Source organism: Dunckerocampus dactyliophorus, chromosome 18 (assembly GCF_027744805.1).
Source record: "Dunckerocampus dactyliophorus isolate RoL2022-P2 chromosome 18, RoL_Ddac_1.1, whole genome shotgun sequence".
Lineage (NCBI taxonomy): Eukaryota > Metazoa > Chordata > Actinopteri > Syngnathiformes > Syngnathidae > Dunckerocampus > Dunckerocampus dactyliophorus.
In genome coordinates, this window is record NC_072836.1 from 21,339,164 (window position 1) to 21,357,458 (window position 18,295).

The window sequence follows — 18,295 nt, forward strand, 5'->3', positions numbered from 1 at the left end:
ACAGTGGATGTAAATAGCAGTAGCAGTGCACTAGCTGGTCACCGGGAAAGATATCAGCGATATTTTGCGTTGCATTTTGAACTTTTTTTCTTTTTTTTTAACTCATTTATCATTTATTCTTAAGTATGTCAGGATTTGTAATCATTTATACCTGATTCCCTGACAAAAAAAACAATGGGAATCTAGGAAACTGTCCAGTATCCAGGTATTTATTTCACAGTCACACTGGTTGAATTTTTGGCTAAAAAGTTATTGAATCATTTTAGATCGTATTGTTCTAAATGAACCAATATTGTCCTTGAATTGTATCGGCAACCGCGAATCTTGATATGAATTGAACCGTTATTAAAACAAATCGTTACACCCGGCATTTCTTTTACAGTGTCATTCATTTGCATGCAATGGAGTATAAGAATCGCAGTCAGGAAGCCACTCTTGCTCAGACATCTGCAGACCGCCGTGCACTCTGCACGTTGTCTGACCTCTTCTGCAAAAGAAATAAACTGCACAAACTCTTTATTTCAGGCATTGTCTTTTCTAAAGAAATATTTTAAAACCAACCAAACCAAAAAGTCGTATGACATAAGGTGTATTTGTCCTGAACATGTTTAAGATGTCAGGGTCATTAGTCCCTGAAATGTTGGCCTGTGTGCAACTTTAAGGTGACACTGTGTATGGCATCATTCAGCTATTTTTGATGTTCCCAGCAGTGATGAGAAGTGAATTGGTCTCATCTTTTCACTTTAGGCTGCCTTCTTGCCAACCATGCCACAAAACAAGTTGGTAGACGCGATGCAAGCTCTGCCCGGAATTAAGTGGTACTGTAAGTAACAAAAAGCGTTCTGAGTGGGAATAATGTGACTGTTAAAGATCATTTTCCTGGAAATGAAATGACATCCTTTTTATGTTTTAGACTGTGCAAATGGTCACCCCTGCACAGTCGGAGAGGTATGTTGTGTTCATTCTGTTCCACAGATGTACACAATCTGGATATCTGTGTCTGTTCTCACATTGAAAGTACTTGTCCCATCTCTTTTGGTGACTAGTGCGGCCGGCCCATGGAAATAATTCACTGCCTTGACTGTGGTGTCCTTATTGGTGGGAGATACCACAACCTTGTGGAGAATTTTAAAGTTGTTGAAGAGCAGTAAGTGACCTGGTTGCCATCACTCATGCAGATCCTTCAGGATTTTGTGGGCAATTTTTTTTTTTAATGACATTTGTTAAAGATGACTTGACTGGGAAGCGTGATCTCACTCGCTAAAGACCAATGGAAGGACATACATTTCCTATTGGTGCTACAGTGGAGCCTCAAAAGCCAGAAAACTATCCTTGCAGTGATGCTGGGTGGTTCCAAATTGTTCTCATTTGAAAACCATTTTATGCATTAATAATAATAAATATAGCAGTTCCGATAGGGCCCGAGCACCGAGCATTAGCGGGGAGAGGCCCTGTTGGAAGTGGATGCAGGAATTTTTAAAAAAGATAACATTTTGAGAGAGGACCATTTTCGGCATTTGTGCATATAACTCCACAAAAAATCGTCAGAGCACTTGGGGGGAAAAAAAATACAGGACACATTTCCAACAGCTTTTACAAAATATCAAAGATTGATCCAAAAAATGTAGGATTATTATTTTGGTGTGCTTCTCCAGTTATTAATGAATCTATCTCAATCGATAAAACACGGTTAACATTCCGTAGATGGCAATGTTTTAATTTCTTGACTGTCAGACAAGCAATGTTAACAACTGATATGTAAAACTAGTCAAATAAAACTACTCACCCTCGAAAGATGCCTGACAGATGAGGAATACTGTTCAAGTCTACTGCTCGTTATACTGCTCATTTAATATACTGTACAGTAATCCCTTGTTTATTGTGGTGGATTGGTTCCAGATCCGACCGTGATAAATAAATTTCCGCTAAGTAGGATTCCTTTTTTATAAATGGAATATATTCATTGCGCATAGAAAAACTGTGTACAACCTTACAATACGGGTGTTTTAACATTATTAGAGCCCTCTAGACATGAAATAACACCCCTATAGTCACCTTTACACTCCTATTACCCAATATTTATTTTATTTTATTTATCCTTTATTTAACCAGGAGAACCTCATTGAGATTAAAAATCTCTTTTCAAGAGTGTCCTGGCCAAAGGCAGCACAATTTACAGGTTACATCAGACATTCGTACACACATAATAATAAAAAATAAAACAATAAAAATACAAGGTAATAAAAGTAATCAGGCAAAGCATTTACAGCATGATAATTTCTCAACCCAAACATTTAAAAGTCTCTCAAAAGAGTAAATTGAGACCAACTGATCCAGCTTCAAGTCAGATTGGATCTTATTCCAGGAAAATGGTGCAGAATAACTGAATGCCTTTTTACCTTGTTCTGAGTTGACTCTTGGAACAGTCAACATGATAAAGTCTTCAGATCTCAAGTTATAGCGATCGGTTTCTCTGGGCAAACTATAATCACATATATACCTAGGCAGCAGTCGGAGCATAGCTTTATATACAAAGAGGTACCAATGTTTCAGCCTGCGTAAAGACAAGGAAGACCAGCCGACATTATCATAAAGAACACAATGATGTGTGAAGGATTTCAGGTTTGTAATGAACCTTAAAGCACCGTGGTAAACAGTATCAAGGGCATGTAAGGCCTTAGCTGGCGCATGCATGTATAAAATGTCACCATAATCCAACATTGATAAGAATGCTGCAGACACCAACCTCTTTTTGGCAGCAAAAGAAAGGCATGATTTTATCCTGAAAAGGAAACCCAATTTTACTTTTAATTTTTTTGCCAGCTGCTGAATATGAGGGGCAAAAGAAAGTGATAGCAAAAATCCAAGGTACTTAGTATAGGTTGACACACGTTCAATAGGAGAACCTTGTAGTGTTATAATATTAGGCAGATTTTTTAAATTAGATTTCCAAGCATTTGTAAACAACATTACTTTAGTCTTCTCTGCATTTAAGACAAGTTTTAAGTCGGAGGCATTTCTGAAGCAAATTAAAAGCTTGCTGCAAATTAAAAATAGCCTGAGTAGGTGTAGTTCCTGCGCAGTATAAGACCGTGTCTTCAGCATAGAAATGAAACTTTGCATCTAACACAGTTTTATCAACATCATTAATATATCAAATAAACAAAAGTGGTCCCAAAACAGAACCTTGCGGTACACCTTTAGACACTTTCAATAGACCTGATGTACACCCCTCAGCCTGTACACACTGGTATCGATCTGAAAGATAATTGCCAAACCATTTGACACTTTTTTCTGACAGGCCAGCACTAATCAATCGTTGTTTTAAAATAAGATGATCCACAGTATGAAATGCTTTTGAAAGGTCAACAAAGAGAACTGCACAGTGTTGTTTTTGGTCTTTATATTCAATAAAGTCATTAATAACTTTAAGAGCAGCAGAAGTTGTACTGTGGCGCCTCCAAAAACCAGACTGAACATCACAAAGAATACTATGATTGGCCAAGTAATCATTCAATTGATCACTTACAAATGATTCCAACAGCTTAGCCAGTGCACACAATTTGGAAATAGGCCTATAATTATTTAATATACTTGCATCACCTCCCTTAAGTAGCGCGTGTACATAAGCAGTTTTCCAAATACTCGGGATTTTACAAGTGAACAAGCAAAGATTAAAAATATATGTCAATGGCTTGGCAATAATGTTTGCAGCAAGTTTCAAATAATAAGGCTCAATTTCGTCAGGACCTGCTGATTTTGTTATATCAAAAAGCTTCTGTGCCTTCAGCACCTCATCTTCCGTGATGGGGATAAAATTAAAAGACCGCCCTTGACAATATACTGTACATTACTGTCTAAAGAGCAATTGGTATTTAGGTTGGATGTTTCAAACAAAAAACTAGAGGAGACAAAATGCTGGTTGAAACAATCAAGCATTTCAAATTTGTCCATAATTAAATGTGCATCTTTTAAAATGCATTGACGTAGCTCAACACCACGATGACTTCCAGACAATGAATTTATAGACTTCCAGAACTTTTGTGGGTTATTCAGATTCTCTGAAGTTTGAGACATATAATAATCAGCTTTAGCTTTTCGAATATTTACAGTGCAAGAATTTCTTAAATGTCTAAAAGCCAACCAGTCAGAATCTGAGTTACTTTTTCTAGCTTTAGTCCATGCAAGGTCCCGCTTATGAAGAAGAGCTGAAAGATCTGGTGAACATCAAGTATTATTTCATCCTTTGAGTCGATATTTTTTGAATGGAGCATGTTTATTGATCATATCAAAAAATAGTGTATGAAAGTAGCTCCAAGCAACTTCAACATCAGGAATCGTGTATATTTTCTCCCAATCGAAGTGTAACAAATCGTGGAGAAATCCTTGTTCCGAGAAATGTTTTACATCATGCTATAGTATGATTTTTGGATTCGTCTTTGGAACTTTTGCAGATCTAACAGTTGCAATAACACAATGATCACTGATGTCATTCACAAATATGGAAGCTTCAGAATATTTTTGAGGAGCATTGGTTAATATGACATCAATAAGAGATGATTTTTCAGGATTTTTTAGATTTGGACGTGTTGGCTTGTCAACAATTTGGAAAATATTTAAAGCATCACAGAAAGATTTCAAATCATCAGAAACTGGCAATAACCAGTTCAGATTCAAATCACCAAGGACAATCAATTCATTAAAGATCTTATTTGAGACAAGCTCCATTATTGCCGGAAGGGCACCACTTTCCGCAGAGGGTGGACGATAGCAGCCAATAACAGATAAGCTAAGACCTTTTGAAACTTGAAGCTTTATGGCTAAAAACTCAAACTGCTTAACCACTCATTTAGAAAGAATTACTTCAGCTTGAAACTTATTTTTAATGTACATTGCTACCCCCCCATTTTTTTTTAGGGCGGTCAGCTCTGTACACTTTATAACTACTGATAGCGATAGCATTGTCAGATACTGATCTATTCAACCAAGTTTCAGTTATTACAATGACATCTGCATTTGTAGACTGAGCCCAAATGCGCACCCCATCAATTTTAGGAACAAGACTACATAAACAAATATGCAAGAAGCCAAGGCCCGAGCTTTCTTTAAAATCAGCTGGAGTCTTAAAGCAGCATGAGTGAATGGGCATTTCCTGACATCAACAATAAAAGTAGGATCAAGCACTTCCGTTTAGATAATTTCCCACTATATTCATGAAAGTTTTGTTTATCAAATCGAGAACCATAAATACTACTTGATGTATTGCTAGAGCAAATACCATAAGGAGCCATAACACAGGGAAGATTATTTAGGCCCAATTGGCTGTGTAAATGAGTCAAGGGCAATGGATAAATAGGAACCTCCATTAGGTAGACATATGTAAATGTCCCCCTATGAGGGCAGCTCTCATACCATTGCTGGTGAAACCCAGTTGAGCTGCTGTGTGAATGCATAACTAGGACATTCATTATGATAAAACACAGCCATAGCTTTTCCATTTCTTCGCTTAATTATTTCAAGTGTACAAAAATAATAAGATTAAATTACAAAAAGAGGGATGCAAAACATCCGCTTTCAAAATCACAATTCCGGATGCCTTGGTATGAGAGGGAAGATAAGACTTCAGCTTTGTTGCACAGGCCCAGAGTGGAATCAGGCTCCAAGTGGTAGCACAGGCCCAGAGTGGAAGCAGGCTCCAGCTTGCTAGCTCTGACAAATGTGGAAGCTGGCTTCGGATTGCTACCTCAAGCCAGTGCAGCAAGCAGGCTCCAGCCGGCCAGCTCAGACCCCACAAACCAAAAAGATTCCTCCTTCCCTTTTCCAAGAATGCTCAAAAATGCAGATAAAATCCACCCAAAACCACCCAGAAGAATAAGACACAGACACACTTGCTGCTAGACACAGACACACATGCTGCCATCTTGGATTTTGAGGTTGCAGTAAGCTGCATTTCTGGTTCTATGGTTATCAGTACACTTTTCCTCCGTCACATCACTGAACACACAATAGTAAAAGATCAAACAAAGCATCAAAGTGGGGCAGTTTGTGTAAATGGTTGCCAAGTCCTGGAGGGTGTGATCATCGAAGACACTTGATATTGAAAAGTCACTTAGTAATGGTTGTTTGGTTGCCTTTCAGAGGTGACCGCACCCAGCCAGGCCACATCCTGGGCGACCCCAGTCGAAGGGACAATGCGGACATGCTTGACACCAACCATCTTTCTCCTGTTTCCTTCACAATCATCCGCATGCTTACTCACATGGCCATGCTGGTCGGTGCTTCCGGACGCCTCCAGGTGGCGTCACTCACACAAAATGTTCACTTTGTTTAGTACTTGACTCTGGAATATCAGGAAGATGAGCTCCTTGATGATTTCTGTGTTTTGGATTTTGTTTTCACAGGCTATCACTTCTATCATCAGGCCCCCGGTCAAAGACCCAGGGCCTTTTCTCCGTGCTCACCTGCAAAAAGATGTAGAGCATCTTGTCAAATGTCTGCGTAAAGGGACAGATGATGCAGTGGGTACTGTTCATCTGCTGCTCAGCAGCCTTCTGGAACCCCAGCAGCAGCAAAACTGTAAGATAAACCTCACTCTGTCTCTCCGCCTACCTTTTTTCTTCACTGTGAATAAAGTCGCTCCAGAGTATAAGTTGCATGAGTCAAAAAAACATATTGCTGGGTTTCACGTGGCCTCACATCCCGTTGTCAGCCCTGCTTCACAAAGATGGGGGGGCAAACAAACGTATTTGTAACGAGAAGTCATGTCAAATCAGAGCAAAAATACTGCATGGATGCATCGTTCTCATGTGGAATTTGTTCAAATACAGGACAGGCCAAAAGTTTGGAAACACACAACACAGCCTCATGGTCCCAACCCAATCAATAAGGCACTAAGTAAGCCTGGCAAGGCACCCATTTCAGGTGACTACCTCATGAAGCTCACTGAGAGAACACCAAGGGTTTGTAGCGCCATCAGAAAAGCTACTTTGAGGAATCTAAAATATAAGACATATTTAGAGTTATTTCACACTTTTTTGTGAAGTATGACATAATTCCACATGTGTTCATTCGTAGTTTTGATCCCTTCAGTGAGAATCTACAAAGTAAATAGTCATGCAAACTAAGAAAACGCTGTGTGCCCAAACTTGTGGCCTGTGATTTATGTATTTGGGAAAATGCTTATACTAAGATCGTCTATCTCAGGGGTCACCAAAGTTTTTTCTTGTGAGAGCTACTTTTAGAAAATGAAAATGGCCACGAGCTACTCATTTTTGTAGAAATGATTTTCATAGCTTATTTCAACCCAAACAGATCAAATATGCTTGTTTTACCAGAACATTCACAAAATGCTGGTATCCACAACTCACATTTTATGTTTCAGAATACTTTTCTTTCTAGTGTTCTCACATTATTAACTGAAAGCCTGAATGAAAACCAGGCCTGCGGGCACCAGGTTGGTGACCCCTGGTCTATCATAACATGAAAAAAGTTCAATGTCGAGAAGCCACCTTTTCCGGCGTTTGCCTTTCGCTCTTTTGAAGTGGAGCCGAGTAAACACGCTCCAGTTTACAGTGAGAAAGAAGCACAATATATCCCAAAATCATTGTTAGAACTTAAAAATGTGAAATGCAGCCACCTGGAAGAATGTCCAGCAATGCTCCATGGAGGGCTTGGAAAAATCCCAGTTTTAAGTGGTGAAACTGATCTCCCTAAAACATGTAAGCATAAGTCAACACCAAGTTAACTTCTTGAATGCACCACGGGATATTGTGTTTAAAATGTGGCAGAAAAGTGGCTATGGAGCTCAAACAGTGCAGCGGAATGATGAAGGACATATCCAAGAATGTATTCGTGCATAAGAATAATTTAAGAACACTGCTTTCACTGCATTTCCATCGTCTTCTTCTCAACTATTTTGTGTTTTCATGCATCACACCATGAACACTCACACAATTGGTACAAGTAAATTCCAACAATATGCACTTTTACTTGCTTTAATCTGCAAAATACTGCACAAACTTACTGAGTGTGTATGTGGCTGTATTATGTTATCTATGCTTGCCCCCCCCCCCCCAAAAAAAAATCTACTGTGACGCGAGGTCACGTGTTTGAAACCCAGCAATAAGTTGCACAAAACTGTAAGTGGCATTTATGATGGCGCTATCATCTGAGCCGGATTTTTTATTTATTTAAGGAGTGTCATGATGCCACTCCTAACATTAAATTCACAAGACAAGAAGACGAAGCCAGAGGGAGGGCGCAATGTTTACACTGACAAGGAGACAAACTAAAGCTACACAAGATGAAATAAGTCACAATAAAAACATACCTGTTTAATAATGTCAGAATGTTCTGGACGTTTAATGTGTGACATGACGCCTGGATGCCTCCCTGTGTGTAGAAATATCTATATTTGAACAACAACACTTCATTTTTGTATTCAATATGAAAATAGACTGAAAATCGTACGTGTGTATTTAGTTAGTCAGTGGCTGATGTAGCAGCTACAGTTGGACATAATTACTGTCCTAATTATACAACACTGCTGTCTAAAATACCACATTTCTCAATACAGACAGGTATCATATCGTCATAGTTTCAAATTACGTACAGATTGTGCCTGAAACAAGTGAATTGACTTTTTATGTGAATGCTTTCAGTAACACATTACCAGATGCTTTCCTCCAAGGAGATGAGAAATGATTGGGAGCTCCAAATGAGCAACTGCATCATGGCTAAGCTGATGGTACCGTGCCTTTCAATGATCATAAACTTGACCCACCACCCACTTAATCTAAGATCGATTGTGCCGATCCCCCCCACCTGCAGCACTTGGACAGACGACTGAAGGAAATGAAACTGTTCATCCAAACTGACTCTCACAGCTCCAATCCCATCATGAGGCTGTGTGACAATCCAGGCTTCTTCTTGGCGTCACTTCCAATAGATTCTCCCATCCACACTTCGGCCTTGTGGAGCTGCAGGGAGAAAGTGTCTCTGCTGCACCTTACCCACGTGGTGGAGCTGAGTGATGGCAAAGACAAGTTGCCTGTGTTATGGAGGTTTCTAAACAGGGTCAGTAACTGGCTATGAACTTTGCAACAGCAGTGACTATATCTACAGGACTGGAATACAATTTGGGCGGGAACGACTCAGTCCGTAACGATTGTGCTTTGAGTGTAGATGGATGAAGGTTCAAATCCACCTGCCACCTGTGGGTGAAAAAACTCCCAACATATTATGTACTTAGAATGTTAGAAGTATCTTTTAAAAAGCTATTAAACAAATGTTGGAAATACCTTTTTGAAAATGGTGTCTTTTTATGATTGATATTGACAGCTTGAGCACTTACTATTTGTATCAGGAAGCAGAGCTGCGACTGGTGAGGCACCTCCCAGACATCCTCACCCTGCAGAAAGAACTGGTTAAGAAGTTTCAAAACCTCAGGGAAATGACGTGCAGCACCATCATGGGATTTCTCCACAGCCTGAAAGCAGGTATTGAAACCAAAGCTCCTCTTAGGATCTTCCGATCGTCCTGTACCACAAGCAAGCGCTGTCATGGACACCCCTCACATTTCACTATATGTTTTATTAAATCTTCTCAAGGGACAATCATCTATAGACATGAAACTTGTATATAACTTAGAATAGTCAGTGTACAGCTTGTACAGCAGTATAGAGTTGCTATCCACTGACTCAACACTTGTTATCTGTTTGTTATCTAGCACAGCACAAAGAATAGAACTCAACAGAAGTGCACAGGTTGTTAGTGGAATCCTCTTCCACTACTCCATGATGAAACCATCTGAGAGATGGTGTTAGACAACTTGCCTTCCTTCCGCTTGAGTATGCCTCTGCAGGTGCTTACTTGGGTTCCGGTGTGGAGCATCACCTTCAGCTTCCTCTTGGAGGCGTGTTTGCACCACTTGCCATGCTGTAAAACTGCCATGTGGGGCTGTTTCCCAAGGGAGGGGATCATGCACTGCTTGACAGTGTCACAGTATGTGTTGGAATTCCTTCAATGAACCGCAGCTCCCCATGCTGACAGCACTCACGCAGTCCCAGACATGACACGGCCACAGCCATACTTATCACACAATTATCTTGGTATTCAAGTGTTGCCAGTTGTCTATTTCGATAATAATGCCTGTGTGTTGACTTCTTTTCAGAGGTTAGTAAATCTGTGATGCAAGCTGTACACTGATTATTCTAAAGGCTGGTTTCTATAGTTTTGTCTCTTGAGAACATATAGTGCAATAAAAATGGTTGCTGAAATGAGAGGGCTGTACTCACGTTTGTGAGATACTCCAGCTGGAACTGACTGTTGTGGATGATACAATACATATTTGTGTATGATATTCATCTTTTTTACATTTTGACAAAAAGTTGTTTGTCCAAATGTATTGCTACCATTTCTCAACACTGGCTAGTGTGTTATAAATCTTTATAGTTTATTTGAATTATGCTGGAAGCAACCAGGATCCTGTAGAGTGCTTCAAAAGTGTTTTCTTGAAGTGTGAGTGCACCTTTTAGTTTTTGTGCTCCCTGGACACCCTGGAAGTTAAATGCAAACCTTTCTTAATGACATCATGCACAATTCGCTGTCGCTCAGTGGTTCTCAACTGGTTTCTGGAGAACACGGGAAATGTATCTTACACTTTGCCCCGGAAGAGCACGTAAGGGCATTTAGATCAACAATACTATCTGCCCCAATGGCTGGACAGGACAAAAAATAATAATAATAGGAAGACCATGACTTCTGCAGATCACCCACCTCCCAAGGCAGGGCCAATAGATCAAATGGAGTATTAAACAGTAGCGTCATACGCTACCTGCTCGTCTTCATTGTGCGCGGAATCTCCCCACACAGCACAACGTGACCTTACGCTCTGTGTGGCGCTCTTCTCCAGTAGATATCTAGCTGTGTGTCAGATGGGTGGCGCCTCAAGTCCACACTCGATGTCCTTCCCGTCCTGCTCAACTTTGACCAAGTTGCCCATAAACATGGCATGTACAGTACTTTGTGGTGGCGTAGCAAGCAAATAGCACAGATGTGAGGTGCGTTCACTGACATCGGGTCATTACGCTATTTTTTTTTTTTTTTTTGGCAAAGAGCCCGCAACACACTGAAAACGTCTCAGTGTCCCACCAGTTGAGAATCACTACTGTAGATGACACTACTAATTTATACTTTTGTGTAGCTTCATTAAGAGCCTGGTATGAGAAACACATCAGCACCTTCTTGACTACCTGGAATCAGCTCAGATCCTCTTTGGCAACCAAAGGTAAATCCAAACACTCTGCACAACCTTAGAAGTACCACACTTTCCAGTCTGACTGCTACTTGAATGTTGTCTCTCAGGTGAGCTCAAGCTGCCTGATGAGTTCTGTCAGAAGGACCTTGACACCAACAGTGACCTACAGGTGCTGCTTCCTCAGCGACAAGGCTTCGGCCTTTGCTCTACAGCCCTTGTTAGCTACCTCATCAGCCTGCACAATGACATGGTCTACTGTGTGGATAGACACATGGGAGAGGAGACCAGGTGAGGGCGCTGTTTGCTCTCTTTGTGAGGAAGACACACTATCAGCCCTGCTCCACTTCTGTGTACATAGATGCATTTTACTCAAAGATGTAGCTATTTCACCTTTCCTCCTAACTGCTCTGTCTTCCTCTCCCCCAGATACAAAGTTAGCCCTGTAGATTTGACTGACCTGCATGTGATCCACTATGAGCTGGAGAGGGATGTGATGCCGATGGTTCTTTCCAACACCCAGTACAGCATCGAGAGGGGCCAGGACACCCTTCACGAATATGATTTGCCCAAGATCCAGATGCAGGTTGTCTCCCGCTTTCTCCTGAGCAAACCACTTATTTATCTGGACGTGAGTGCACACAAAGAAGCAAAACAGAAAAGCAAGACAGCGTGTGGTTCCACTGACGTATGCTGTGTCTTCACTCCACGACAGGGCATCCCGACACTCGTGAACAGACATGAACGCAACTATCAGACCATCCTGAAAGACGTCAAAGAAAAAGTCAAACAGGTGAGTATTTTTAAGTACAGTACTACCTCACATAACGTAAACCTCCTTTTACGTAAATTCCACTGAACGTAAAGAATTTATGTAAAGTTTTTGCATCGTATTACGTAAGAAATTCCATATAAAGTAAAGTGTCAAGTCGGTGCAAGTTCAGAAATTCGATTTACTGTAGCTTAATACTGTAGCTCGCGCGACAGACAGAGGGAAACATTTTCCATGACTAACAGAGTACACTTGGTGACGCCTTCTGACGCTTCACGCTCTCATTGGCTGATTATCGGGGCACTGCCTATGCTCTCATCTCATTGGCTGACTATTTATACAGCACGTACGTGTGTTTGTGTGAGAGACAGGCTTCTCCCTTCAACCTCCCTTCCTCATCATCGTCGCCCTTAAACTAGTTGATTGTTTTTGTTTTTCAGTTTTATTCATTTACAGTCATCTTATTTATTACCTTATTTTATATTGGAATGTTACTCTACTATGTTTATGCTAATGTTTTCTTATATTTTCCCACCATATTTGGTGGACTTTGAATATTTTGAAGGGCCAAAGGGGTGAGTTTGGGAAGATCTTGGAACGGATTAAGCTATTTACATGTATTTTACGCTTCGTATAACGTAAAAACCCTATAACGTAAACGTTCTCGGAACGGATTATTTACGTTGTAGTGGCGTCTACTGTAGTTGTAAGGGGGTCACGTAAACATTGTAGCTTACCATCTGTGTGCCAACAGGAGACACTTCCGGCTCTGACCGTGTTGGATCTGGCCAGGGAGCTACACAACTACAGCGAGGCGTGTGAGGCCCTCTCCACTCTGGAATTGGCCCTGGGTTTCCTTGCCATGGCTGGGGGAGACCCTCACATGCAGCTGTCCTCGTACCTGGAGGATGTGCTGCAGATGGGAAACCAGATTTCTGAGCATATCCTCAAGGTCGGCTATTGAGAAGTGTTGCTACTTTTTCTTGCCTTTTCACCCACTTCCTCTTTGAGCATATTTGCACCACTCTCTTAATAAAATAATGTCTTCTTTCACGTGTCCCAGGTGCTGAGGCAGTGCTCTTTAAAGCATTGTGTTGCACTGTGGCAGCTGTTGACCTCTCACAAATCAGAAACTATGCTGATGCTGAAGAAGGTAATGCTTTGCACAAGTTAGCCACACTCGAATTCAATGCTATGCAAACCCAAATACCAGTGTATCGCCATTATCAAGCTAGCCATGTTTAAGTAACATTCTCCACAGTTATACAAGTGTAAAAACATAAGAGAAGTGAAGGGGGGGAAGATTTCATTTTCATTGCGAGACTGTTTTTTTCTTCAGAATGAGAAATCTCATGTTTTAATCTTGCAACACTAGTACTTATTCATGTTTTATGTCTTATTTTCTCTTATTATGTCTACTCTATTGGGTATTAGGATTGAAAAGGTGACTATAGGGGTGTTACTTCATGTCTAGAGGGCTCTAATAATGTTAAAAAATGTATTTAGAAGGTCGTAAAGAGGTTTTCTTCGCCCTAACTACAAACATATTCCATTTATAAATAAGGACTCCTACTTCATTTATCAAATTCACTTATCAAGGTTAGGTCTGGAATGATAAACGGTGAGAGACGAGGTATTACTGTCCCACTTTGGTGATATTATGGATGGTGGGGGTGTTTCCATACAATGTGTTCACCTCCAATATGATGCCAATATTGCAGCCTTGAGTATCAGCCCATACTGTATCAGTCCGATCCGATATCTTGTATTTGTATATATCTTGTATTTGTATTTGTACTTTATTTATCCCACAGTGGGGAAATTCACTTGTTACAGCAGCAAGCAAGATACGCAAGTAAAGAATACATAGTGACTACAACATGGTTCAGGTGGTGCAGGTGTTGTAGAACCTGACAGCGGTCGGTATGAAGGACCTGCAGAACCTCTCCTTCTTACACCGTGGGTGTAACAGTCTGCTGCTGAAGGAGCTGCTAAGGGAAACAACAGTGTCATGTAGCGGGTGAGAGGTGTTGTCCATGATGGATGTCAGCTTAGCCAACATCCTTCTCTCCCCCACTTCCTCCACGGAGTCCAGAGGACCGTCCAGGACAGAGCTAGCTCTCCTGATCAGCCTATTGATCCTGCTCCTGTCCCTGTCCGTGCTGCCCCCTCTCCAGCAGCCCACAGCATAGAAGATGGCTGAGGCCACCACAGAGTCATAAAAGGTCCGTAAAAGAGTCCTGCACACACCAAAGGACCTCAGTCTCCTCAGCAGGTGGAGGCGACTCTGGCCCTTCTTGTAGAGGGCGTGGGTGTTGACGGACCAGTCGGGGGGATGAGGGGGGTGCTTGTAGGCTTGTAGGCTTGTTCCTACGTGGTCTTGCGGGGATCCAGTTCCCGGTTATGTGCCACCACGGCAGACTCGTCCATGCCGGGTTTTGCACATATTTTTCTGACTTTGGTGGCTCTGCTGGACTGCTTGCATTGGAATGGTAATATGGGAGGTTTTGGATGCCGGCCCATATAATCTGCTCGGACCGATATCACAATTCAATTGGGAGTCCCCTAAAGGAGAGGGATGATAGTTGAAGAAGTGATCATTAAGAAGAGTCAATAAGTCCACGACAGTCAGCTGGGCACAGCTAATTGTGTGAAAGTCCTGTACTATGATGATTCCGACGCCAATATTTCATTTAAAAAAAAAATTTTAAAACTGTTTTGAAATCGTACTATTGAGTTCAGGGGCTCTTCAATTTCACCCTCTTTTTTCTTTCCACCAGGATGCTTTCAGAGGAGTCTGTCAGGAGTACCAGCAGGCCCTGGGTGAGAATGAGCGCCAACTGCTGACTGCTTTCTGTTACGAGAGCAGCACTGACACTTTCCTGCTGGAGATGCACGAATTCCTAATCCTGGAGTTTAAGAATCCCAAAGCACCGGCTACCTACAGGCCATCTTGGACGTAAGCCATTTTATTACCTCCACCAAGCATACACACCGTGCAAGGCAGGAGGTTCCATTTCGTCCACATTTATGTTGGTTTTTGTTACTAGATGAAACTGACTAACCCATTTACGTGACATTTTGGGATGAGTGTGACGAGATCATCAAAGATCTGGATTTCAGATCTAAGATAAACAATGTGATTTACAATATACCTAAGCTAATATACCTAAGCTAATATACCTAAGCTTAATATACACCAACAGAAAAAACAGACAACAAAATCATGTGAAAAAGGTATTTTTAAAGTCTAATAATAAAATTAAATAAATGATTAATTATTAAAAACGACTAAGTCTAAGTCTCACTCACCCCTCCTCTTTTGTTATTCGGGCTTGGGGCCGGCAGTGTCAGAATAATTATTTGTTGTTGTGTTTTGGTTTAGGATTTTTTGGGAGTTTCAAAAATGTTATTTCTAGACTGACACACGACTTCCCTCTCCTCCGTACTTTGGCATCCCCAGGCCACTTGAGAGACATAGTCTCCCCAGGATACCTTCCTGGGTCTTTCCAATGCCTCACCATCTCGAAGGGAGGGCCCAGCCACCCCAGAGAGATGTTTATGTCCCTGGCTGGGCTAACCAAGACTAACAGGGCTTGATGCTGAGCGCTTGGTGGCCCAACCTGCACCCATGGGAACCAGACGGACACAGCCCAAAGAGGCAGAGTGTGTCCCCCATTCAATGGGCTCACCACTCATAGGAGGGGCTAAAGGGGTCGTGTGCAGTGTGAGATGGGCGGCAGCTGAAAGTGGGGACCTTGGTGAAGCTGGGTTCATGGAATATATAATATATATATTGTATCATATTATACATTGTTTCCCCTCCCACATGGCATGTATCAACTCAAAAGTATCAACTCTGCACCTGCAGTTGTGTGGATGATAGGTCACACATGGGTCACACGGGTTTTTCACAGCTAAGACTGCTTGGGGTCAATCTGTGTTTGTGTCTCTTAAAAGGCTGAAGGCCTCACTGGAGGCTTACATGGAGCGCAAGGACCTGGGCTTTCCCCCTGACCTGGAGAAGCACTTCCCGGACGAGATCTGCCTTTGTCACTCTGTCGAAACCTGGAAGTTCATCAATGCCATCAAGCAAGAGCGCAGGCGATAAGAAGAGGGGGTGGCATTCTTTTCAAGGTTTCATCATGTTTACATTCATTACGGGCCAAACAAGTTGAAGTGCGATGGATGGCTAACAGACATCTAGACATGTCACATAACATTTTCTCTTCTTTTCATGTGTTCATGTGTACATTAGTCTGTCTTCTCTTTCATTGTACTCCACAATAGTTGATTCCACCAATTACCTGATACTGCATGTACTCAGTGATTCCTTCGTTTGTTAAAGATGCACATGTTGCCTTACTGTCATTTCACCTTCATTGTAATGTGCTGTACAACACACCTCTTAAACCTCATTTACCAGGTTTGTAACTTGACTTTTGTCTTCTTGTGAATGCAATCATCAAACACTCCTGTGTGTGTGTGTGTGTGTGTGTGTGTGTGTGTGTCTCCTTTATTTGGTGCTGGGCAGATAAAGTGTGAAATAAGGAAAGGATTGTGGTATGAAATGAGCAGCCTTACTTCTCCCGAAGGCTACTGCATCTACAGGGTGGTCTGGGAAATTGGTTTCTTTAAATTAACCCTGTTATTGCATTATTAACAAATGAGTCTGTTTGAATCACTGTCATCTGAAATGTGTGCACCATGTATATACTGTATATATCCACCCGATACCAAGTAAATACAGAGCCAGTATCGCTGATGCCCATACTGATACTTTTAAGTTGAGAACTTTCCAAGGTCACATTATTACAGCAATATAAGACAATGTAACAACATAATGCAACTATTCCCATATTTCCTTTTATCACATAGAATTGTCTGAGCAAGTCAGTGGTGTAAAGTAACTAAACTAAGTATTTGAGTATTTGTAAAGCACGTGCTATTACGTTTGTTCATTCTTCATTCAGTGCGGTGTTCGCCGTAGCCCCCAAGATGCAGTCATTGCCAGAGCGGAGACGACGTCACTCGCCACCTTGACTTTTCACCTCTCTATTCCCCGATGCTCGCGAAGGGAGGCGCTTCATCTGCCTCCAACTAAGCTCTCCTGTGGTTGCAGCACCGTGGTGGTGTTGGGTTTCACTGCACCCCTCTTCCCAGCCCCAGCACAAATACACAACACCCTCTCCGCTTGCACTTAATAATATTTGCCCTTGCTTTTAATTCCACAGATATGGATTCTGGAGTAGAGTACAGTGGCAGGCAGACAAAGCGGAGCGACCTCGAGCCCTGGCCTTGGCCCGTGTGAACCCGTGACAATTTGTATTCTCTTCGGCAGTGGGGCAAAATAAGCAACGCCGCCATTAAGAGCTCCGGTGCAACTGAGAAACGCAGCGCTGTATATTTGTCCTTGTGGTGAGTGCACTGCAACGCTGTAGTGAAATGCGACACCAGCAACAATACACACTTGGTGCTCGCTGTTTCAGGGATTGAATGCAGCTTTTTTTTCCCCCTTTTCACCTCCACAAAGTTGGAAACTAAAATAATTTGACCACCGTAAAACATGATGGCAAAAATTGGCCTCAAACCAAATATGATTGTATTTTAGTCGGCATCGAGGCTGGACACCCTCCTCTGTTGCACGGGCATATTGTAAAAAAAATATATAGAATAGGTTGAATTTGAATGTGTTCATGAGCTATACAACACAACAATGATGCTTTTAGACACACTACAAAAAACATCACATTATCTATCATAAATATAGTATGTATGTTATTTGCTATCATTGCAGCATAAGTCCAAGTTAAATGTTTTATAATAAGAGTAAAATAAAGTCAAACTACTGAACACGACTACACAGCTTGAGCTCTGTGGTTGCGTCGTAGCAATAAACTGTTTAAAAGTGGTACGTTCAATCCGCCTGTTAGAATTGAAATGTGTGCTGAGGGCTGTCAAATGATTGGCATTTTTAATTTAATTAATCACAGTTTTTGAATGAATTAATCACCATTTGCAACTAGTCTGAAATATGGCCATTTTTACTGTAAAATGACGGGACGACATTACACGTTTGTATGTATTAACAGATCCAAACGAATTTTAATTGCTTTATACTGGTGTTAACATGTTATTCTCTCAGTAGATTCCATTTGTGCCTCTGTGGTTATCATCACATAATTATGGTTTGCCATCCCTGTAGTCTTCTTGTGCTTGAACTCCAAGTTTAGTTTGACATTTGAGGGATATTTAGAACATTTTGGTCA

General features: G+C 41.4%; 1 protein-coding gene across 2 annotated transcripts in view; it reads left to right on the plus strand.

Annotated features, from left to right (window-relative positions):
• The window catches only part of rnf213a (ring finger protein 213a), a 55,646-nt gene extending 38,672 nt beyond the window's left edge, over window positions 1–16,974 (plus strand). Inside the window, exons 53-68 of one of the 2 annotated variants that reach the window (XM_054759171.1) lie at window positions 748–823; window positions 914–948; window positions 1,047–1,147; window positions 6,139–6,295; window positions 6,402–6,576; window positions 8,661–8,746; window positions 8,830–9,075; window positions 9,365–9,497; window positions 11,204–11,287; window positions 11,365–11,545; window positions 11,684–11,885; window positions 11,970–12,047; window positions 12,781–12,978; window positions 13,090–13,179; window positions 14,807–14,985; window positions 15,987–16,974. In XM_054759171.1, the coding sequence (XP_054615146.1) occupies window positions 748–823; window positions 914–948; window positions 1,047–1,147; window positions 6,139–6,295; window positions 6,402–6,576; window positions 8,661–8,746; window positions 8,830–9,075; window positions 9,365–9,497; window positions 11,204–11,287; window positions 11,365–11,545; window positions 11,684–11,885; window positions 11,970–12,047; window positions 12,781–12,978; window positions 13,090–13,179; window positions 14,807–14,985; window positions 15,987–16,137 (2,172 nt within the window). In that variant the 3' untranslated portion in view covers window positions 16,138–16,974. The remainder of the gene's footprint in view (window positions 1–747; window positions 824–913; window positions 949–1,046; window positions 1,148–6,138; window positions 6,296–6,401; window positions 6,577–8,660; window positions 8,747–8,829; window positions 9,076–9,364; window positions 9,498–11,203; window positions 11,288–11,364; window positions 11,546–11,683; window positions 11,886–11,969; window positions 12,048–12,780; window positions 12,979–13,089; window positions 13,180–14,806; window positions 14,986–15,986) is intronic. The other variant, XM_054759172.1, reaches the window with a different exon arrangement.
• The last annotated feature ends 1,321 nt before the right edge of the window (window positions 16,975–18,295 follow it).